The sequence below is a fragment of the Eschrichtius robustus genome, chromosome 3, assembly GCF_028021215.1.
Source record: "Eschrichtius robustus isolate mEscRob2 chromosome 3, mEscRob2.pri, whole genome shotgun sequence".
NCBI lineage: Eukaryota > Metazoa > Chordata > Mammalia > Artiodactyla > Eschrichtiidae > Eschrichtius > Eschrichtius robustus.
Genome location: NC_090826.1, coordinates 144,554,814 through 144,580,206, shown reverse-complemented (window position 1 = coordinate 144,580,206; position 25,393 = coordinate 144,554,814). Strand labels below are relative to the sequence as shown.

General features: G+C 35.9%; 1 protein-coding gene across 6 annotated transcripts in view; it reads right to left on the bottom strand.

Annotated features, from left to right (window-relative positions):
- The window catches only part of HMCN1 (hemicentin 1), a 529,724-nt gene that overhangs the window by 395,644 nt on the left and 108,687 nt on the right, over nt 1-25,393 (bottom strand). For all 6 annotated transcript variants that reach the window (XM_068541417.1, XM_068541420.1, XM_068541418.1 and 3 more), the window contains exons 2-4: nt 19,237-19,307; nt 1,589-1,747; nt 657-779 (exon numbers count right to left, since the gene is read on the bottom strand). In XM_068541417.1, coding sequence (XP_068397518.1) covers nt 657-779; nt 1,589-1,747; nt 19,237-19,307 — 353 coding nt within the window. The remainder of the gene's footprint in view (nt 1-656; nt 780-1,588; nt 1,748-19,236; nt 19,308-25,393) is intronic.

Below are 25,393 nucleotides of genomic sequence, written 5' to 3'. Positions count from 1 at the left end.
CAAATAAATAAATAAATAAATAAACAAAATTTTATCATCACAAGTAAGGTCAAGGCAAGGTAACAAAAAGAAAGAAATAATCATGACAATTAAATGTATCTCAAACACTTCTTTAGAAAGTACCAAGATTTTCTTAGCATATAAGTTATAGATTTTATTATCATAAAAATTTTTAGATAAGTATATAGTTACGGAGTTATAGTTTTTTACTTTTAATCTTAGAGATCAAACTTCATTAGAATATGGCTTAATAACTCATTTTTATATTCTACTTCAGTAAACAAATGTAAAATGAGTCAAGTAAAAGTCAAATCAAGCCTCATTTTACCAGTTATCCACAAGCTGTACATCAGAAATACAAACTGACCTTACTAAACAACAACAACTACAAAAATTTTCAAGTTCCACTAAATGAATTTTAAATAAATATATGCTTAAATCTAAATAATTTATCAGTATAGCATAATACAGTCTAGAGATAAATACCAGATAAATCTATGTTTCTCCACATTGTTTTAATGACTTTATTGACCTGTGGGGAATGGGGGAAAATTTTGTTTGTTTGTTTTTGAAATCAAAACTGACACAATTAGGTTTGCCTAACTGATGTTGGTAAGGTAGCTGGTAATAAAGTAGACCCACTTTATTAAACTGACCTCATTAACTTGTTTTTTGTCCAGATGGAACACTTGACCAGAACTTGTAGAGGCAATTTCTTCATAGACTCTATATCCAATATGGCCCCTGTCATCACAATCTCCAGTGAGCACAAATACCACCTATGATTTTTGAAAAAAGAAGATAGTTTAAAGGGTTCTCAGAAATCAATATATATTTATTGAGCACTTACTAGGTATTAACATACTACCAGGCAAGTGGAAGATTAATATAGATATAGATATGCATTCTACTGGTTCTAAGCCTGCACTCAAGAGGCCTTGGGTATTTCCACTTGCTCTCTAGTGTTTCTGCCTTGGTCATGAGAAGAACATGCCTAAACTAGCTTCCTGGTCTCAGAAAGAGGCTGAGAAACCTGCAAGGCAGAGCCAAGTCACCCCAGAGATCACCTAGATAAGCCAAACCCAAACTATGCCCAGATACACAAGTGAGCAAGCATAGCCTAGCATAACTGAAACCTGCAAACACGTGAGAAATAAATGATTATTGTTTTAAGTCATTGAGAGAACAGCTTGTTATGCAGCAATAGCTAACTGATACAATGAGTAACTGACTCAGACAAGATTCCACACAGGAGGTGATATTTGAAATACAGGCCTTTTCTGTCAGGGCGATGTTTTTGTCAGTTATAAGGATAAGATGGTAACAAGCATCTTAATTAAACCCTAATCATTTCTTCTCCATATTATGAAACAAGGCATTCAAATGCTATATACAAATATCACATATCCACTTAACATGTTTAGATTAAATGACGCATACATATTGGAGTCCATATATACCGATCAATAGTTGTAATTATTGGCATTTGTCACACATAGTATAGTCAGGGAGGGGAGGCAATCTCTTGTATTTCTTACAGCTGTGTTCAGATGGAAAATTCAGTGGTGGGGAGTTGATTCCTACTCACTTGTGACTGTTTCTGTTGGATAAGCTGCAGCACCTCATGAGTGAGCCGATAATCCTTGGACCGTGCATCAGTGAAAACATAGATGAAAGAACCAGGAAGAGAAATTTCCAAGGCAATTTTTATAGCTCCAATACTCATTTCTGGACAATCGCCACCACCCTGTTGAGGAGCAGTGAGAAAAAAGTCAATTATTTCATTAGCAGAAAAGAGATACCTTAGTTATTACAAGTTGCTGTAGGAGCTCTAGAACTGAGCGGTTGTCTTCACTTTTATTTTCTGTCAGTTTGCCACTGGATTAACCACTTTGGTTACAAGGAGATGGAAAAGATATAAAGTGATGCAGAGATAGAAAAACGTGTATTTATGGATAAATTAAAAATTCACCCATATGATCCTACAATCCCGTTCCTAGGCACATATCCGAAGAAAACCATAATTCAAAAAGATACATGCACCCCAATGTTCACTGCACCACTATTTACAATAGCCAAAACATGAAAGCAACCTAAATGTCCATCGACAGATGAATGGATAAAGAAGACGTGGTGTGTATGTATATACAATGGAATATTAACTGTAAAAAAGAATGAAATAATGCCATTTGCAGCGACATGGATCAAACTCGAGATTATCATACTAAGTGAATAAAGTCAGACAGAGAAAGACAAACATCATATGATATCACTTATATGTGGAATCTAAAAAAAATGATACAAATGAACTTACATACAAAACAGAACTAGACCCACAGGCAGAAAACAAACTTATGGTTACCAAAGGGGAAAGGGGTGGGGGAGGGATAAATTAGGAGTTTGGGATTAACATATACACACTACTGTATATAAAATAGATAACCAACAAGGATCTATTGTATAGCCCAGGGAACTACACTCAATATTTTGCAATAACCTATAAGGGAAAAGAAACTGAAAAAAATAGATGAATATGTATATATAACGGAATCACTTTGCTGTACACCTGAAACTAACACGACATTGTAAATCAATTGTATTTCAATAAAAATAAGTAAATAAATTAAACTTAAAAGAGTCAGGAAAAGAAAAAAATAATAAAAATTCACCAAACATACAGAAAATAATAGAAATTGTTATATGCTTTTTAACTAATATTGATTGACTCCCACCCACTCTCATACATGACTATTTTATACATTCCCTCTTTTCTTATTCCCTCTTTTCTTATCCCTTCTCACTCTTATTTGATGACTTTTCTTCTATTGTACTGAGAAGATAGAAGCAATCAGAAGAGAACTTTCGTAAACTCCCGCACCGATACCAATTAACCTCCAGCAACAGCAGGCACATGCCCTGCCTTCATGGTGAAGGAATCATTTACACTCACAGCTTAGGCTAACTTCTCACCTGGGCCTAATCAAGGACATGGCTCCTATGGCTGTCCCTTCTCCCCACTCCATTGTCAAACATTCCCTCTTTACTGGATCATTCCCACCAGCAAACAAACACACTGTTTCATCTCCTATACCCAAGTTTCTGCCCAAATGTGACTTATCAGAGAAGCCTTCCATGACCACCTTACATAAAATACACCCCCTCTGTCACTCTTTTCACTCTGCTTCATTATTACTACTAACACATGATCTCTGTGTTTTATTTTCTACTCGCTTAGGCTCAATATACCTTCCTAAACAAAAATAGCCCTCACCCTAAGAGGAATTCTTGTCACACTTATTTCCTTCCAACACATGTGAATTGATAGATAAAACTGTGAGTATGCTGTCATTACCATTTTATACATTATATTTTAAATTTAGAGCTATATCCTACTTATGTTGTCATGTCATCAATGTTCTTCAAAATCACAGGTTTTAAATGATTGTATGATATTCTGTCTACATCCCATAATTTAGTCAGGCATTTCTCTATTGTTAAACATTAAGTCTCTTTCAAATTTTCCTCTGTTATAAATAAATACAAATCTATTATAAATATGCTTATATTTATAATATATATAATATATTATAGTATTTTATATTTTTTTTTCTCATGTCTGATTATTTCCTTAGATGTCAATAACTACAGGGCCAAGGAAATGGACTTTCAACCAATATGTTTTGAGCAATGAATAACTGCTAAACACCCTGCAAGGATTTAGGTACACAAAGATGAATAAGCCAAAGTATCTTGTCCTTAAGGAACTCATGCCTAGAAAAGACAATAAAATAAAAAAGCAGGGCAGCTTGGGATCCTGGGGGGCCTCGTGGTTCCACGGTCCACTAGAACTCAGTGAGTAGGAGCTCTTTCTCAAAAAGAAAATAATTACTTGATGAAAGGGATAAGGTTTTACCTCTAAACTCTGAAGATTCTACTTGATTCTCCTATTGGGGCTTTCCCTAGGCTCCAAACAATCTCTGATTCTGATACAGATACCCTGAGCACCACAGATCTAATCAGGGTCATAAGAACCAAGCACTAGAATTGTTTACACTTTAGCCGGGACCACCTGAAGAATCTTTTCTTGCACTGGATGCCACGCAGTACTTACAGCCTTTAAACATCATTTATTCAGTGAGTTGGAACTGAGCACCAACTGTTACAAATTACTTCTAAAATTGAGACACCCATTAAATATTATGCCACTTTCTTAATAGTAGAGGGCTGGACACTGCAGTAACTTTCGAGAAGATAACAGTTATCGACTCCCAGAAATTTTATTGAGTTAGCAGTTCCTTCTGTTTTTTCAGTAAATATCTCCTATCCTCTTTTACTTATGTGCATTTTCACAGGATCTAGCTTAACAGATAATACTGTTCTCAAAAACTTGTATACTTGTATCCTCAGACTGTACTTATCTCCTAAATTCCAATTTTCTATTTACAAGTGCTTGTTAGACATCTACTCCTAGACGTTTTACAGGTGTCTACAGTTCAGTGCATCTACTATGAAACTCACCGTATTTTCCCCAACCATTATCTTCCCTATTTTTGTTAATGGTAGCATCTGCCTAGATGTTCTCAGTTCAAAACCTGAGTCATCTTTGACTCCTCCCTCTTTCTTCACCTAATCAGTGGTCAAACCATTTTCCTTCTACACCCATCATGAATCTGTCCCCTCCCTTCCTCTTTACTTCCTACAATTCACTCTTATCATTAATTTTATTGTAAGTATAGCCTCCTATCTAATCTGCTCTTCCTACCACCAAACTTTATAGTTCCTGAAGTAAAGAGCCGTCTATATCACGTTCCTAGTTAAAATCTTTCACTAACCACTGTGTTGGATCAAATTATCTTTCTGGCTTTCTATCTCCTGATGCTCCCTCTTCAAAAATTGCTTCCTTGGTAATTAGACTTACCTTGGTGATCATTGTGAAATGTATAGAAATATTGAATTAATATGTTGTGTAACAGGAACTGTGTTATAGGTCAATAATACTTCAAAAACAAACAAACAAACAAACTCGCAGAAAAAGAAATCAGATTTTGGTTACCAGAGGCAGGGGGAGGGGGAATTAGATGAAGGCAGTCAAAAGGTACAAACTTCCAGTTAAAAGTAAGAGAAGTACTGGGGATGTAACGTACTACATGATAAATATAGTGAACACTGCTGTGTGTTATATATGAAGGTGGTTAAGAGAGTAAACTTCAAGAGTTCTCATCACAGGGAAAAATTTTTATTCTATTTCTTTGGTTTTATATCTATATCGGATGATGACTGCTTACTAAACTTATTGCGATAATCATTTCATGATGTATGGAAGTCAAATCATCACGCTGTACACCTTAAACTTAATACAGTGATGTATGTCAATTATATCTCAATAAAACTCGAAGAAAAAAATTGCTTCCTTTACTCTGAGGCCATTTCCTGTTCTTTAATTATGCCCCTTGCTTCACATCTTAATTCCTTTAGTACTTTCATTCAAGTAATCTTTCTTCTGCTGCATCTCCACCATCAAACATTCCTTACCGATGTATGCATGTCTAAAATCTGCCATTTTCTATAAGCTATTTGATGGCAGGAACTGTGTGCTAAGTCCTTGAGAACTCAGTTCATAGCATTTGCTGACATACAGCAATTATTGAGTAAATATTTGTCAAATTGAATTATTTTCCTTCCAAGGTTGAGATAATATGCCTTCCCCTCTTTAAAATGTTCTCTTTTCTCCCATTCAGATGTACTTCCTCCCTCTTCAGATGTACTCTAATTTGCTTTATTCTTTAATAATGAAACATATTTTCCTTGGCATAACAGTTATTTGGAGGGATTACCGTGTGCAGCAAATGCCCCTGAGTGAGCATTTGTGGGCTAGGAAAGTGGGAAATAGCTACTGGGCACACTGGTAACTTTAGTATGTTGGATAGGAATAATTTTTACTTGTAGCCAACTCTGCATATCTGTAATGAATATTCTGGACTGCTCAAAAATGTATTCGATTCCTACTGTATTTTCAGAGGCTTAAGCAAAAAACAATTTCTCACCTGCACTTGACATTGTGCACCTGAGTGGAATCACAATATAAGTTACCCATTCCACAGCATTTGTTAAATGGCCAAGTACGCAATAATGCTCTGTGGTAAATAACTCTATGGAGAGATGGATTGCTTTTTGCTCAGTGTCACCTAGTGTCAAGGGGCTAGGAGAAGTCATCTGTCTGTGGGCCAAAAATCAGAACAGCTAAGTCATCTTCAGAGATACTTGTTAGGAATGGCAAGAATGATAAATCTTGTCCAGTTACCGAGTGGAGAACAATCTTTGAGCCACTTGACTTGCACTCAAATTTACTCTAAGAGAACCTCGGGATGCTCATCCCTCAACATCACCCAGGAGCAGACTCTAAAGACCACTAGAATCCTTGGAAGTTTGCCTATCTCATTGCACATGTAGGTTCTTGAAAAGAAAAATAAGCTTCTTTTTTCCAAAAGAAGTTAACATATAATGTTATAGCCTTATAAAAGGTCCCTCTCTGATACTTGAGTTTAATTTTCTAATCATTTTAAATCACAAATAACCATTAAAATGATCTATAAAAGGAAGACTTCAGATATGTGCTATCTACTGCAGTAGCCACTAACTAGCCTTATGTGGCTACTGAACACTTGAAATAAGATTAGTGAAACTGAGGAACTGAATGTTTTATTTTATTTTAAAATTTAAATTTGAAAACTGAAGTACTGATTTTTATCCTGATGACATGTTAAATTGATAATATTTTAGATATAATGGGTTAGATTATTTAAATTAATTTCAACTGTCTTTTAAGATTACATATGTGGCTCACATTCTACTTTTGTTGGACAGCACTGCTTTAGAATGATATGTTTGGTTTAGTTACGTAGGCTTCATTCTAGACTATTATTTGTAAAGCTGTTGATCTGATCTAAAAGTCTTGCATGAACTTTGCTTCCTGGAAGAAGTTATTAGAAACAAAAATTCAAGTTGTTTTAATTTACTAAGGTTTAGGAATCAAGCTAAAATCTACTCCAAAAATCTATAAATCACTTACTTTGTTTAAACATACACATACACACACACACAAAGTTTATAAATAAAGTTTTTATATATTTACATAAACATATAAAATATCTTAGAAACTTAACTCACAGGTTGGCTAATAGTGTTTCCCAAATCATTAACTGATCTTCTGATCATTAAATTTAGCTAAAAGGTAAGTTTGTCAGAACAGGACTGAGAACCATTGTCAAAACGTCCATGCTTATAAATAAGCCTAACAAAGTCAGATACTTTAGGTTAATTTGGGTCAAATTCATGTACAGATTATAAAATTAGTGCAATGGGATTGTGACTGAAATTATAAAAACAAACTGTTTTAAGTTTTTAGTTCCAAACTTAAAAAAAAGGTAGTCCTTTAAAAGTCTTAACATTTTCTGTTTTGACCTGAATACCAAATGGATAAGTAAAATAATATTCTACAAAACATCTATGATGAAGAAATTTGGAATAGATGAACGTGAATCTATGAAAAGTCTCAGTTATTTAACTGATACTTTGTTGGTGATGACACTCTACTTGTATTAACTCAATGGATATCGATTGTGCACCAAGCACTGAGACGGTATTATCACACATGCTCTGCTATTTATGCTTTACATCAATTGATGGGGGAGGTAGCATTTTTAGCATATTTTATTGACAGAGCACTAAATCTTGAAAACCCTTTTCCCAGGATCATACAACCAGTACGTGAAAGAGCAGGGATTAGGAACTCAATTCTGCCTGGCGACACGCAAACAGCAGTGTGGCATTTTATTTTCTCATCTACTTCTGTGGCTGCAAGCAGCTTGTCAGGGACACTGTAAAAGCAGCAGAAGAAAGATTCTCCTTCTTCTGGATGGCCACAGAATATTGTTCATTCTATTATAGCATTCGCTGACTTGTCCGTATAACTTATCTGCTTCCTCCCACTAGATCGTTGTTCCTTGGGGAACTTAGTAAGTGTTCCATTGTTGTTTGATGAATGAATGGATAAGTGAATGAATAGTGTGTAAATGGGTGAATGAGACTGTGCAAAGCAATCCTGACGCAATCTAGACACACTCGCTGTATTCAGTCTGAGCTTTGCTCAAGCCTGGACCATCTCAAGTAGTAAAATTCCAGAGCTAAGTCTCCTGAAAATACAAGTGCCAAAAGTTGTTCTTTAAGTAAGCAATACATACATGAATATATATGTGTGTGTGTGTGTGCGCGCGTGTGCGTGTATATATATATATATATATATATATATATATATATATATATATATATATATATATATATATATATATATATATTCTTGTGATATATAAAACTAACTCCCCCCACGTCTCCCCTCTCCCCCTCCTCCCTCTTCTTCCCTCTTATCTCTCTCTCTCTTTCTCCCTCCCCACCTCCCTCCCCCCACCCTGCATCATGAGGTCAATTTTTATATTTAACAGAAAACAAACACAGCAATGTATATTCATCCCCCGAAACCACATAAACCTGCACAGACACATGAAAATGAAAGTTGTGAGGGAGATAAAGTTGCATAATGCATTGAATTGCATAATTCCCTAAAGGTATATAAGAAGGGCCTGACTTTGTTAACTTAGAGTTTTTTATTTGAATTCTGAAATATAACTAATTTGTATCAGTAGTTTCATTCATCATTTTGTCTTTATAATTCTACTGATGGCAACAACTTACCAAGTTGCCAAAGACACTTCAGAGAGAAAAAAATGTTTACTGAAAAAAGAGAAGTATGTGCCCTTTCACAGGAAACACTGCTCTTGAAATTAAAGGGGAAAAAATGGTAACCTCAGAATTACGGTGATAATTATGTTCAGAAAATAAATTCCTGTCAACAAGATTAAATAAGAATGAATAGAAATGCTATCAGTCAAGGGAGTAATAAAACAGATTACCATGCTGTCTTTTCTAAATACAAGACAGTGTGGGAGTGGTACTGGAAGAAACTGAACCTTTAAACCCTGAGAGGAGTTGGAGAAAAATGAGGTCTCTGTCCAAAACCTAATGGGAAAACGCTCATCAAACAAGGGGTCAGAGAAGGAAGAGGGCTAATCTCAAAGCAGGCCCTTGCCCATGCCTTATTATTTCTCTTCCAACCCATTTCAATTCTTCTATTCTCATCAGCTATTTTCAATGAATTAGTGTTTATACCAGTTGTTTTCCAGTTACGCCTAATTCCAAGCAATCAAAAAATGAAACATTTTTGGTAGGCTCATGCCTGAGTCCAAAAGAATGTCTATTGGCATTACAATATTCACCCTTATTCTAACATGACAACAACCTACTAAGCCTAGTTTCAGAGTCAAACTGTATTTTCCTTTCACATGGAACACCCATTGTTTTGGATGTCTTATTTGCATAATTTTCCCTTTACATATAAAATTTATAAATGAAACTCAGTTACAAGCTGAACAAAAGTTTACCACCCTCAGCTCTCTTTCTAAAAATACAGCTGTGCGATTCTATAACCCAGAAAACAGAATGTACATGTGGAAACCATTAAATTACATTGAATTTAATTAAAGTTGCTCCCAATCAAGTATAAAGTAAATCAAAATGACTGTAGAATCCTAATGCATCAGTGACATTTGGTATTCATCACTTGTAGAAAATACAGCAGGGATGTACTGAGGGACAGAATTTTTCAGAGCCCAAACTTCAAATCTCCATAATCAAAAAAAGAAAATACCGCATCCCAGGCAGTCCACCATGCTGTCCTTTACTAGTCTGAAGAAGGTGGAATCCAAATCAAGGCATCAAAGAACTGCTGATCTCAATTCCAGGAATATTAAAGGTTAACAATGACAACCCTTTCCAGGCTTTCAGGTTATCACCTGTCAGTAGTAGGAGTCTAACTCTTCAGAAATTGATCTTTCCATTTATTGGAACTTATTTCATGTTGAGCCTTAAGAGGATATTCAGTTCACGTCCATTTAAATAATCATAAAGAAGAGACTATGTACCAGACGCTCAATATCTTGATTAATAAATCAGAAAATAATGTGCCTTCATACCTTAAAACATTTCAAAAGCTTCATAATTTACATGAATTATAATAGACCATGGTCCTTTCAAGAGGGAAACAGCGTGGAAGCAACCAAGCATAACAGAAACACCACCGAATAGCTTCTCGTGATCAGGAGACATACAGAAGTGTGCAGGGTTACCTCTAGGCAAAAATGGGAAACTGCAAAATGATATCTTGGAATTCTCAGTATCCATTTCAGTAATCCTCCTCTTCTCTGCTACTTAAGAGAACTCCCTCCTCCTTCAAGGATTCTGTACCTTTTTATTGGGACCTTTTCTTTTCCCATCAAATTAAGACACTGCCTTGGTCTCTGGTTGGAAAGGACTCCTGGTCTCCAAATGTCTCTTTGAGAGAGATTCAAATGTCTCTCTTGTTTGCTCAGTGAGAAGGAGCCAGAAGAGGGCAGGGGCATGGTCTAAGGAGGCCCTTGTAGCCAATCATCATTTGCTTATTCAAGGGCTAGGCATTCACCCTGCTTGCACTTCCTCTGGGAAGGCTTTCTTTCTTCCTGTCTTCTCTCTGCTATGACCCTTCTCTACCTGTCCTCTGTGCTACCTCAGACTCTACCTGCCCACTTCCTCTTCCTTTCTGTTCCAACATTCACATATGGATTTTACATGCTTTCCAGCACATTTGGCATTATCTTTGTTACTAATTGAAGCAGTTGTAATGTTGTGATTCTTTTTATTTAAAGTGATAAAAATATATTTATACTATGTAGGTTATAATAGGTCTTCATGAAAAAAAATTAATAGAATGCATTTTTACTAATAAAATCATTATAATTTGTGAATATTACATTTATATAGAAGTTGGAGATAGATAAGTTGTTGTTTTTAAGAACAAGTAAGTAGTCATTAAACAAAATTGGTGAACTAAGATCTAGGTCATCTCAAAGGAGGAGACTAATACATAGAGATAGTAGATAAATGAGGAATTTTAAAAATCAACATGAATATAGAAGAATGGAGACCCGGTTTAAAGTTTGCATAAGGAAACCTGAGGGACTTAGCTGGTGATTGGACCAGTATTCAGTAATGGGATACTCCTGCCCAAGAAAGCCTGTATCAGCCTTGAACACCAACAGAGGCTCCCAGATATTGCTCCACAGGAGCCCCAGGTATCATCTGCTGAGGAAGGCCAGTGCCATCAAATCTCTAACTGATGCTAGTTCATGCCTGTGGTACGGATAAGTTTCTGGAAGGGATCCGAACATCTGAAGGGATAGCTGAACAAATGATACGCAAAGTCAATACCAAAACCAAGACTCTGCTAGTCTTCTTGAGACTTTTTCAAGGCCTAAGAAGAAAAAAAAGATGGCTTCTTGAGAACTGCTTCAGATCAATTTGGATTGAGAAGAAACTCTTTAATTTTCCTTAAAGAAACTCTTTAATTTTCCATTTTGTTGAAAGTGAGGTTTATAGGTTTTTTTCTAGGAGTCATGGCTTTAGATCAAGAAACATTCTCCCAAGAAAAACATTTTGACCTCCATCCTTACCATCACCTAAAACCTGACAAAATCCGGTATAGTACTTATCGTGGGGAACAGGGCAATCCCTTGATTGACTTAATAGCATGAATGGAATAAATCCAGGCATCATAGGTCAAAGGAGTCCTCTTCCTAAATGTTATTCTGTCACATATATTTGCAATATTTACTCCACAATGACTTATGTATGTACCCTTAAGAACATCCCCACACATCCACACTTTGAAAAGAGAATCAAGAAATGTCCCATCATAATCCACACCCACCCCATTCTAAGTGTGTGTGTATTCTGCTTTGAAAAAGCAATGCAACGGTCAGAATACCCTTCTATACTCTTTGTCCTTTGAAGTGCACACAAAAGATCATTAAGAAATCAGCCAACTCTTTGCTTCTGGATAGGAATACCAGGATGGACAGCTAGAAAGGAGCCAATCATTCCCACTCGGTGCCCTCCAGTCACTTATTTTAGTCCCCATCCCTCACTTCCTGGGAATACAGGATTGTTTGTCCCTCAGAGAATTTATTACCCTAGCAGAAAACTCCAGCAGCAAACTAAAGTTTGAATAGATGCTTCATTCAGGCACCAAGAAGTTTCAACAACAAAAATAATCAAAACCGCCTACAAATACAACTGCAGGATAAACACTACCTTTCAGTCTCTTAAAATGCATCTTGTTCTCGTGTCTCTCCAAGGTGACTGTGAGGTTACACTTAAATAAGCTTACCACGCTAAGTAGCATGAACACATGCTGAGCAAAGGGAGTAATTTTCAATTTACAGTTATCATTCTCATTAGCTGCTCAGTAACTTTAGGTGAGCCAATAACCCAAAGTGACTGGAGGTAGAAGAGGAAGTCAAAATCTTTAAGAAATAAACTTGTTTCGTTGAGGATGAGACGAGCCCTAGACCTACATCTGTCTTTAATTCTCTACTTTCCTACTTTGAAGTAAAATACAAAGAGAAATTATATAAATAAACGTAAATTTGATTAGCTTAATAAGGTTACTTAAACCAATCTTTAGAAGAAAAGTAGCAAAGTGAAAAAGGACACTGGCTTTGACATTAAATCCCTCCACTTTTGAGACTAGCCTTGCTCCTTGCCAGTTTGGTGACCTGAGTAAGACATGTTACCTAAGATCTCAAAGCTTGAGTCTCCTCATTTGGAAAAAAGGAAGATTAATATTTGTGTAGGTTTGAAATGAGAGGACGACTTTAAAATACATGCAAAATCTTTCACGAGGCACATGTTCCATAGTTGTTGTTCATTTATGGTATACTTATTTGGTGATTATTTCTGTTAAAAGAACCTCGGAGTACTAGAGATAGTAGTAGTAATAGCAGTAACAATAGCTAACGTTTATCAAGCCCTTATTTTGAGCCAGATGCTGGTTCTACTATTCTTGTAGCTTTCACACATATTATGAATTTTATGTATTGGACTCTATCTCACTTTCTTCCCTAAATTAAATACATGCCATTCCTCCTGTAAAAGTGTATATGTATGCTGATATATATGCATTTGTTAAGTCGAATGCATATTTGTAAGTCAAATGCATATTAAGAAAACTTAAATGGAAATGAAAACTGCTCTCTTCAGTTGAATCATGTCCAACACCAAACATGAAAATCACATCTTTTATAGCTCTACATTATATTTATCCTAACATATAATCCTTTCCCTTTTCTTGTTCTAGTCAATTTTTCTTTTTACTTTCTAAATTTTTTTGGTTATGTATCAGTTTTGTTTTTTAAATTCATAGAGAAGACTTCTATAAATATAGAAATAAAAAGGACACTTTTGCACAGTAGCATGATTTAGAATACTTGAAATTAAATAAAATGTACACTGAATTGACATCATAAATCAGCATTATCCTCTGTTTTAACAGTCTTTGCCTATCTGGCCACAGTTTTTCATATTCCCTGTTGGCAGTTAATTCTAACATCAACTGTTCTTATACTACAGCAGAACATTTTTTCCCCTTAACCTCAGTTTATTCTTCTGTTTCAGTTAAAGAATGACAATAATTGGACCTTACCCTAACCTTCACAACTCTATCTTGTTGCTATGTCATGATGCTGTTCTACATATTTTTACTCTTATTCTTGCTTTTATTAAGGTCAATTTTATCAAAACACTTCTCAAAGAAAAACTAAATTATGTGTGAAATTTTTCAGTTCTGGGGATCAACCATCTATATGAAAAAATTGTAATTCCATTACTGTAGAAATATCTTCCTTCTCTACACTTCAAATGTTTGACTAATATGCTTTTTGTTCTTTAAACTGTTTGGATAAAAGGCTTGAAAGCATACCATTGCCAATACCATTTTCTAAAAATCAACAAGCTTTAGAGTTTCTTACAAAGAATGTGACCTGAGGCAGGACTTCGCACTGCATATTTACAAGGATATTAATTCCCAAAGCCCTGTGTGATTTGAATACCATTGCTATCATTTGTCTTCCCTTCTTTTCCCCAGAGAGAAAGCTCAGATATTTTTCAAGTTACTTCTCTGCATTCCAGATGAAAGAAGATGAAGGAAAATGAAATTAATGTTATAAATTTAATGATTTTAAGTTTAGCTATTTTTGTCACGTTTTTCTTGGAAATTTTAAAATTGCTTTTCCTCAAGTTAATTCCATATCCCTACAGGAAAAATAGCTGAACCTAGTAAAAAGTTAATGGGCAATTATTTAATTTACTTCCAACTGAATTTACTTTTCTTGCTTTCAAAACGATTAAAGTGTGAAAGGAATATTTTTTAAGGTTTCTTTTTCAGAAAATCCAGGTTAATTTTAATAAGATAGCAATCCTTGTTGCTCTTTATATCAGTGATTTGGGGGGAGTTACTAAAAATGGTAGAAGGGGAACTGAAGAAGTGTCTGGAAATTATACACACACACAATTTAGTATTGATCTAAAATTTTATGAAATTTGTAAATTTTAGTTTCTCAGAGTGATTTATGAAATAAAATATTCTCTAAGAAAACACTGAAGAGAAAACAAAATGTATTCTTTAGGTTAGATGTTAAGCGATAATGTAGCCTAGTGTCTTGTCATATTTGAACCTTACTTGATGAAATTTTTTGCCATTGATTAAAAAAGGAATAATTCACTAGAAACTTTGAAAGTAAAAACATTTCTGTGGTATTCCCAATGCCTATAACAATGCATGATTTTGAATGAAGAGAAAAAGTAAATATTTGATTTCTTCCTTGGCTGGTTGTTCTAATTAAGCATCCCCTTGGATCCCAAGACAATTCAAAAATAAATTCCATAGGATGCAGACAGTAAAGAGGAAATCTCCAGAGAAATGGACACCAGCTTTCATTCCAGGGGAGAAAGAAAGATTATTTTCTTGAACAGAGATGTTATATGACCCTATAGAGTGTCTGTATCAAGTTCAATTCCAGAGGTTGGCTGGGGAGAGAATCAATGGAGTATGATTAAGAATCACAACCCTTCACCCTGGAGACAAATGGAGCAAGGAGGATAAGGGCACTCCCTGAAAATCCGTCAGAACAAAAGAAGGGGAGAGGCAGGAAATCAGGAAGTGCCAGCGCCAGGTCTCATTGAGAATGTAGGCATTTTCATTCGGGCCAGATTTCCAAGAATATATGCCAGCTGAATTCTTTTTTGCAGAGAAAAAAAATGAATACAGTAAATCTCTTCCTAACATTCTATCAGCTAGAAATCTCCATTACTTGGCCCTTCTGAATCTTTATATAATGAAAACTGATGATTAGGTTTTTAAGTATTTTTGTACCACCAAAGTAAAGCTTGTATTATATTTGATATAGCTTAACTGTTAAATATACATTTTTAAAAGAAGCCACCCGTGTATGACATTCATTTATAGCTATTTAAGTCCACTCTACTGCCGACACTTGTTCATCCCAGAGTGGACCAGAGGCTCAATAAGAGCTACAAGGCTCTTGCCCTCAGGAGCTCATGACAAAATACCAGAACATAAAAATTTTAAACAATTAGGGCAGTACAATTTCTAATTCCTATGATCCATGTACAGGATAGAAATTTTTCTGCAAAAGTTTTTTTCAAAGAATGTGGACATCCAAAGCGGCAAAGAAGTTGTTATATCAAGGGATAGAAAAGTAAATTGTCAGTAAGTATCAAGATAATGACTGAAAAAGAATGACATGGTATAAGAGAAAGGAAATGGAGGATTAATGAAAAAGATTATCAGAAGAAATTGAATAAAAGAGAAAAACAGTCAAGGGATAACTATATACACCTATTTAGATATTTATGAAACATAATTCAATTTAGTATGCAATTTAAAAATAAAGACAGTCACAATAAAAGAATCACGATGGAATACATATTTGGAATGCCAAACTTTTGAGTCTTTTTCATCCTATGCCCCAATTATGCTCATACCGTACATAATTCCAAATCAAGTCATGCACCCTACAGTGAACCAATAAAGTATTAAACTTCAAACTCTAATTTGGACTCTGTTAATTTGTACATAATGGTTCGTTCCTTAGTTCGTTCATTCATTCTTGCATTCATCAAAAATTCAGCACGTTGTATATGCCAGGCATTTTACTAAGGGATTCACTGACGAGCTAAATCAGACATAGTTCTTCACTGTGAAATGCCAACTAGTTTGTGACAGAGAGAGGCAGTGAGATATGACCAAGCCTGGAGGATAGGGCAGGATTTTCTGAGGAAGCGGTATTCCAGATGAGATTTTGAATATAGGATTTTAAACTAGGTTAAAGGAGCATGGACGTGAGGGCAGGATGAAGAACAAGAACTTCCTATGCAAGGAGAACAGCATGTGCAAAGGCCCTGTGGGGAGACAGGTGGGGATACAGACAGGAGGAGGCTCTATGCAAGGCCCCTATGGCAGAGCTCAGGGTCCAAGGGAGAGAGCGGCTCTAGGTAGGGCTCTAGGTTGACAGGCCTCAGGTCACTCATGAACTTGGGAAGACTTTGATGAGATGGGGGTAGGAGGTGAGTGGACAGGGTATTAGGGGGGAATATTCAGAGATGTATTTTGAGATTATTTTGTCTGCCTGTCAGAGTAGAGAAAGGCCTGGAAAAATAAAAAGAAGAGTAAATGAAGGAAAATCACTTAGAAGCTTTTTTGCATTAATTTAGCCTAAAGATACAGTAACTGGGACTAGGACAGTGCCAACAGAAAAGGAGAAAAGTCAATTGATATCAAAATTATTTAGAAAGTTAAAAACCAAGACTTGATTCATGGTTTGTATACTGGGGTTGGGAGTTGGGGGTGGAGAGGCAGGGAATGGATATAGTAAGGATAACTTAGATCTTTGGTAGTATAACCAGAATATTGTAGGCATCATTCACAAAGATAACAAACACAGAACAAAGAGCAAGGATTTAGGACCAGATTTGGGGCAGTGGAAAGAGAACATTTGTGAGTTTCACTTTGGAGGGCCATTTTGACATCCAAGAGCCTGACACAAGGGTCTATTTCTCAGAGGAGAGGCCTAGGCTAGAAACATATTTATGTGGGTATGGATAATTTCTCCTAAAGAGAAGATATAAAAATGAGAGAAAAAATAGGGCCACTTTCAAAACCTTCTAGGATCCTAAACACTTAATGGCCAATTGGACAGAAATGAGCTGCCTAGGAAGCTGAGGAAAAGTGGGGAAAAAAATGAGAGCATACGTAAGGGAAGAGAATGTCTCAAGAAGAAGGGAGAGGCCAGTATTGCCGAGAATTACAAAGATATTAATCTAATATGCTGACAAGTGAAATGTTACCACTGCATTTAGCAAAATACAAATCATGTATCACCAACTAGAGCTACTTTGACAGAGCAGGGGTGTGGCGACTAGATCGAAATAGACTGAGGAGTAGATGGGGAAGGGATGTGAAGAAAAGATGGCAGTCAATACAGACAATATTCTTGACACTGAAGGAACTGAGAGAGATAAGTTATTTGTAAGAGGATTTGAGAAAAACAGAGATTTGTTGCTGTTTATTTTGTTTTGCTTATAATGGTTTGATTTGTTGGGATGCATTTGTTTTGGGGGGGAGACTTAAACATATTTAAAAGTAAATGGGAACCCTTAAGCAGTTGAAAAAAAAAGAAAAAAACAGTTTGATAGGTTAAGATCCTGAGAAAGCTAAGGAGTTGTGATTAAGTAGAGAATGAGGATAGGATGGATACCAGATGTAGGTGTATGACATGCTGGGTATGGGGAAGCAGAGGGCTTCCATTTATATATGCCTGTGTGTGAAACAGTAAGTGAGATAGCTTGCTCAGAGTAGATCATTAGCTGAAATAGCTAGTAGTAAAAGGGTAATGGGATAGAGGTTTAAGAAGAATAGATAAGATTTGCAACTGTCATTGACAGGAATGGGAGATTTAATTGACCAAAGAAACATAGTAGGATCATGGAAGTATTAAGAGTCCAGTGAAAATAGGTGGTTATGTATTTACAGTGGAAGCAACCTGCCATGTTGTGAGGTTTCAACAGCACTTGGCCATCGGTGGACATAATTGCAGTCATTCAGGAATGAGGTTTTGCCTTTTGAACAGAAAAGCAATGGACAAGAAAGAAAAAGGAGTGTTTTTGAAATGAGAGGACTCTGAGCTAGATTGGAAGAAAGCGAAAAAGGAGAGATCTGATGGCCTGGGAGACAGGATAGGGGTCAATGGACTAGAGTGCTTGATGAGGGTGAAGGAGTAGTTGTAGTGTAAGTAGCTGCAAAAACAAGCTTGGTGGAGCTGCTTGAAGTAGTGATCTGAGAGATGGAACAGATTGGGGTGATCATAAGATCCAGAGGGTGTGTGTGAGAATAGAAGACTGAGATGGAGTAACGAAAAGGTCATTGAAGACAAATAGCAGGTCAAAGAACTGAGAGGAGAAGGTTCTGACAGGTCATTCCCATCAATGCTGAAGTGCTCCGGAATGATGGCAGCCCGAAAGGGGAAAGGTAGCCAATGATTCGGGTATCAGTGGTTTAAATGAATGATGAGGAGTGGCCAAAAGATCTGTAGGTGATTGCAGCAGAGACCATCCATGGAGGATAGGACAGTAAAACAGCCTCAAAGAAGCAATTCTTTTTTGATTAATCGATTTGGGAATAATGACCTCAAAGCAGCAATGAGGAGAAGGTATATATCAACCCTATCTCCAAGTCCTGTTTTCAGAATAACATTTAAACCAATTATTCACCTTCTCTACTAACAAAATTACACTTACAGTCAAAAATTTTATAAAGATGACTTACAGCAAAGAATATCAAAATTACCATAATTATACCATTACTATTACAGGGAAAGAATTAACTGCTCCTTGTGATTCTCAGTGAAAGGAGTCATCTGGAGCAAGGGTCAGTAAACTTCTTCTCTAAAGCATCATACAGTAAACACTTTAGGCTTTGTGGGCCAGTCTGCCACAACTATGGAATTCTGCCATTGTTGCATGGAAGCGGCCATAGACAATGCATAAATGAAAGTGATATTTTGAACCCAATCTGTCCCACTACCATATCTATCATTCAAATCAAGTCAGAAAAAGTGGTATTAGAATTTAAAAACCAATAATCACTGCTTTCAGACTTAAAACTAAAGAAAATCAGCCAAAAGTTCATGATTTTCCTTTCCCTTAAAAGAAATAAAATTGAATGCAAGAACTCACCTGAACATAGAGTTCTCTGAGTTCATACTGAAATTTCTTGGGATCTGTGGTAACTGTTACTGGGCCAATTTCTGTGGAGATAAAAATGACATAGGTCAAAAATAGTGATCAATAGCATTAAAGACTTTAATGTATTATGTCTGCAAGTGTCTTTTCACTATGCACTACATGGTTATTTAACAATTAGAAATAGCAAAACAACAAAGACCATTTCTCAATTTATAGCAACCAAAGAATACCTTAAAATTTGCTGTAAATTATGCATACCTAAAAAAGTGGATTTTTAGCCTTAGAAAATGCAAAGAGGTAGTCAAAAATGTCACAGGACAAAGAGTCAGGAGACCCCAGTTTCGGTCTCTTTTTACTCTCACCAGTCAGTGATATTAATTGAGCACCTACTTTGTTGTTGAAGTCTAAATGAATCACTTATTCACCTTTTAATTCTGCTTTCTCAACTATAAATTGTAAATTTGTCTGCAAATAAAAAATTTAATACTAAACAAAAAGAAAACAAATGACCCTTCCCTGTCTATCCCACAGGGTTTTTAAGAACTTGTAGAAGCACAGATATGAGGATATTAAAAGTTCAGAAAGAAGTCCCTATCACTTCCTTCACCATGGCTGGTGTTGCTGTCCATCACTATCACCATTCTCCTAAGCTGGCTTTGACCACCATAATTATCTTTGAGGTCACTGACACCCTCATAACTGCCTTAATGTACTGCACAAACCATTGTTTCAAGTGGAAACAGGTGAGGGGACCACTGTATTCCTTGGAAAACCAAGATCTAAGTCAGGTGAAGAGAAAGAGCCCAGATACCGGTGTGGGTTAAATTGATTGATTGATTGATAGAACGATAGCGAGACAGATATAAATACATAGATATAGATATATACAGCAGGTTTATAATAAACATTTTAATGTGCCAAGACCATTTTCTAAAAACAGAAAATCAACCTTTAAAATAGACAAGCAGAAACTGGCCTTTACAGGTATCAATTACTTCCCCCAGGAAACATTCACATATTTAAGTAATAGTATTAAAATTCATCCGAGTATCATGTGTACAGACATATCACCTTAAATTCCTAGGCTGGATGAAAATTTTTCTATTTTATCTAATGAAGATAACAATACAAAATTATAAAAATACTTAACATTTAGTTTTTATAAGACATTATCTAGCTTCAAATGCTTACTGCTAGAAAAGGACTTTATGACTTCAAAGGCTAATAATTAATTAGCCAGGCTTTCTATAATGTGCTAACTGTGATATAAAAACAGACTTTTAGAATTTTAGAAATAAATGAGGTAAATTGGAAAGGAAGCACGACATGCCTGTCGTAAGCCATGTAATTTTTCTTAGAAATTACATGAAAAAAAGGTCTCCATCCTGCACCAGAGATTAGACACCTTGCAGTATGCAAAAGGAATGGAGAGGCGATTGAAGAAACTGTGTGAAAGTGCAAACATCTGCATTCTATACAGAGCAGAACAGTCACTGGCTGTGTAAATGTCATGTCCTGAGTATATGGAAAATCGGAGAAGCCCACTCCCTCAAGATTAAACAAAGGCATACTTTGCAAAGGAATGCAAAACAGCAAAGAATATGCTAGGCAGTTACACCCTGACATATAAATTGTCAGCAGCACTGTCAAGCCAAGCTTCTGTGTTCCTACATGGTATAATACTGAAGTAATTCTAGAATTCCAAACTCAAGAAGTAGAAAGAAATACAAAGAATACTAGAAAAAAAAAATCAATTACATGAAAATAAAAAGTACAGACATGCCAGAACATTCCCTATAATAATAATTTTTAAAATAACCCTGATATATGTCTGTTCTTCAATAGTGGAGCTTAAGGGACGCTATTAAAATAGGAGGACGGATTAGCCTTCATTTAGTTATTGAGAGATTCAAATATCCACCTGTTTTCAACAAAGATAGGAAATATCTCCTGAAGCTCATTCGTATACATTTTTGCAAATCACACTGGACAGCTGACATAAATCTTCTATCAGTTATGAGCAATACTCCGGAGAGGTAAAGGCCCGCTGAGCTGCCACATCCCTCCAGGTGTAAGCATCTTTTCTAACTCTTTTGAATTGAATGATATAACCATTTGGCAAAATCAGCCCTCCTCCCTTTCAGGACCTGTGTCCATTCCAGTCTTTCTCTTCGTTTAACAGAGCCCTTTGACAGCTGTGTCATGAACAATTTCCTCTTCTCTTCCTTTTTTCTCACGTTGGTTTCATCCCCTGCCAGGCCTTTGATGACATTCAACAGGTACGACTTCGTCTTCTCTTCCTGCCTGAACATGGTCCTCTATTGCTTATAAAATTAAATGGGAACTCTCCAAGGCATTTCAGGCCCTCTCTTCTATTTATCTAATCTTCCAACTTCGTCACACCCCTTAGCATGAAGCTACTGCTCTTCCTCATCACATCCATGGCCATCCCCATGTCTTTCATCTGCCCATACACCTCTTATTCTGTAAAGCCTGATTCAAGTCCTATCTTCTTGAATGTTTTGCCTTTTCTTCAATATGCTTTAATGTTGTTTGATAATGTCTGTATAATAAAGACATGGGAAGAATGAAGGTGAATAACATTTAACAGAATGCAGGGATAATATCTTATTTTATTCAACCATCAATCTCCAAACAGAATCCTCAAGCTAGATGTGGCATTAAAGATCATTTGGTTCAATTCTCTTATTTACAGACAAGAAAACTTGAGGTTCAGAGAAGATGACCTTGAAAGATTTTGGTAGTGAAGAAAGAGGTTAAGATATCTAAAAATACTTTCTACACTGAGCAACCTCCACACCTCACTAACATTTCCTCTTTTCCAAGATCTCCATTCTGTCAATGATTACATCACTATTAACTTTCTTCTCTCCTCTGGACCATGGGCAAGACAGGCCATGTTCGGAGTGCCTAATTCGATGCACACAATATCTAGAATTCTTTATTGTCACATGCCTGGATATTATCTTTAATAGAACAAAGAAAATTATCTCTCTTGCCTAGTAGATATTATAATTAAAAACACAAAGAAACCTCACTAGAAAATTCCTTCTCTAATCTATTTAACAAACACACAGTGATCATGTACTATATATGGCTGCCACTGGTAACATAAGGATGACCAAACATGAACCCTGCCCTCAGAGTCCTGATGGATCTAGTGGAGAAAATAAAACTAATATGTAATTACAGTACAATACAATAAATGCATAAAGAGAAGTATGGAAAAGGTAGTGTGGGAGCACTAATTAACATAGAAAAAAATTTTTTTCAGAATGAACCATGGGGATTTCAAAAAGGAAATGAAAATCTAGGATTTCATATTAGAGAAAACAAAAACGTTCTTTAGTAAAACCAATTTCTTTTTAAATTCTATATATCAAGTTTTCACGACAGCCCTGTATTTTATCAAATTACTGCTATTACCTATAACTATCGATATTTGCAAGTACAATTCACAATACTTTGTAACATATAGTGGCTTCCTTTGAGCCTCACAACAACCTCATGAAGAAGCTAGAATACATATAATTATACAAAAAACTGAAGGTTGGATGATAAGCCAAAGCAAACCAGTCCCTCCGAAGGCTACCACAATACTGTGTGCCTGCGACATGATGGCATCTACCACATAATAATGTGACTGCCATTGCTTTTTTGTCTCCCTCACTTGACTGTCAGCCCAAGGAGATGAATTGTCTCAGTGTACCTATAATAGATTCTCAGTAAATGTTTGAAGACAGGAAGAAGGGAGAGAAGGGAAAAAAGAGAATAAAGGTTAAGCCCAGGCCTTCAGACCCTTTATTTTGTGCTCTTTTCATTTTACCATGGAGCCTCCATGCTATAGCTAAAGACCATGCTACATGATCAGCATGATGGCACTGACTAGTCAACTGAGAAAGTCTTCAGTCTACCCTTTTAACCAAATGTTTTGCTCTTTAATCAAGTTCTTGATGCAGATAATCAATAGATACAATTTTCCACATACAGCTTATCTTAAAAAGCAAAAGAACATCAAGGTAACGTGTTATTAAAAATATAAGGAGTATGTCACGCTTCAGAACACCACTTTTGATTTAAAAAAATAACTGTCTGAAACTCTAAAAAAGTCTTTCCTCTTCTCATTAATTGTGTTATTTCCCGTTTCCTAGGGATTTATCAGATGGGTTGGATTTATTTCCAACATCTCAGCCATTGTTCTCTTAACCTGAGTTGCTGGATTGAATTTGAGAAAATAGTGGAAAGAAGTTCACAGTGTAATATTTTCTTTCACTGCTTCACTTGGCAAGATCGATATCTAGTTCCTCACTTCCTTTTTCCCTTCCACTAACAGATTTCTGCTCCTTATAGTTTTTCTTTACTCATAGTGGCTCCTTGATAATAAAAGGAATATTTACTGCTGCTTGCTGGGGTCTCAGTACTGTCTGTGAATGATTTGATAACAATGTTCACAATTTCCTTGCTTTTCTGAAAAAAATTATGTAGTTCTTGGCTTTATATTTATAGTTACACATAAATATGTGAAAAGTTAAAATGAAAACCCCTAAGCTGCATTATAAATTAATCAGTATTTGCAAAGCACTGTAAAAGAACAAAAGAAATATATAAATCACAGGGCTTGCCATAATGGAAATTTAAATATAGTTGAAAACTTAAAAAAACAGCAAGATATGAAAAATTAAACAGTTTAATCTAGCATCAGAGAAGGGCAAGTGATATAGATGCAGAGGGACAGCAAATTTCTTCAGTGTCCAGAGAAAGACCCCCGAGCTCTAGGGAAATACACAGTGAAGGTATCAGGGAGAAGATGTGGTATGGGACTTGAAGAGAAGACTGGATTAACAGAGGGTGACATCAGAGCAAAGAAATTCCAGGCACTGTGATATGGCCTATTCAAAATGCCTTCCATGAGCTGAATCTCAACACATTCCACTTTGTAAACATTCCACTCTTAGTCAATAATTTTACACAAATCAATGATGTCTTCTATGTGCAAAGTTGCTAATATAAATATATACATATTCAAAATATGAAAATTGTTTACATGAAAATTAATAAATTATGTTTCTTGCCTTGGGATGGTACAGAAAATCAGATTAATAACTATATTTACTTTCACTGTTTTCAGTTTAATCTACAATACACTCTTTCCAGATTTCTCTCTCCTCATTTAATTATAATGTTGCTGCCCAGCACCATTTTTAAATGATTTGCATCTAAGCCACAAAAACAGAACTGTTTCCTGACTTTGAGCTGAGCCAATGCCAAGCATATTTCAGGCCTCATTTAATTGAGTACATGCCTACTCACATTAGAACAGGTAATTTTCAAGACCACTTAAAGGCCCTTAATGATTGTTTTGACATGAAGTGATGTACTTGGTGTGTTTTATAAAACTGAGTCAAAGATGAATTCATTCACAGCATGTTATCTAATATTGATTACATAGCATTCTGCTTTAATTTCCAAAAAGATTATTCATTTAACAGTGAGTTGCATAACCTTAAACGTATGCACTTAGCAACACTGCAGATAATATATGTATAATGAAAGGCTCATTTCACTTGGACTGAACAGGATATAGAAAAAGTCATGAACATGAATTCAGGAATGTTTCACAGCTGTTTAGAGGAGGAAGCAAAGAAGAATGCCTTAATAACTGACAGTCCTCACAGGACCGTGAGGTATACTGAGTAGGATGTTATTGCTTAGACTGGACTTTGGCCAGGGCTCCAGCAAGCATTCTTACAACAACAGCCGTGGGATTTTTAATGGCCAACAAAATTCAGACGCTCAGCTTCACCTGTAATCCTAAAAATGGCATTTTTTTTTTTTTTTTGAGCAAAGATGTTGCTGATTATACAGATCTGAAAATGAAAACTCCAAGATAACAATTTTTTTTTTAATACATCTTTATTGGAGTATAATTGCTTCACCACACTGTGTTAGTTTCTGTTGCAAAACAAAGAGAATCAGCCATATGCATACACACGTCCCCATATCCCTTCTCTCTTGAGCCTCCCTCCCATCCTCCCTATCCCACCCCTCTAGGTCACCGCAGAGCACCAAGCCGATCTCCCTGTGCTCTGCTGCTGCTTCCCACCAGCCAACTATTTTACATCCAGTA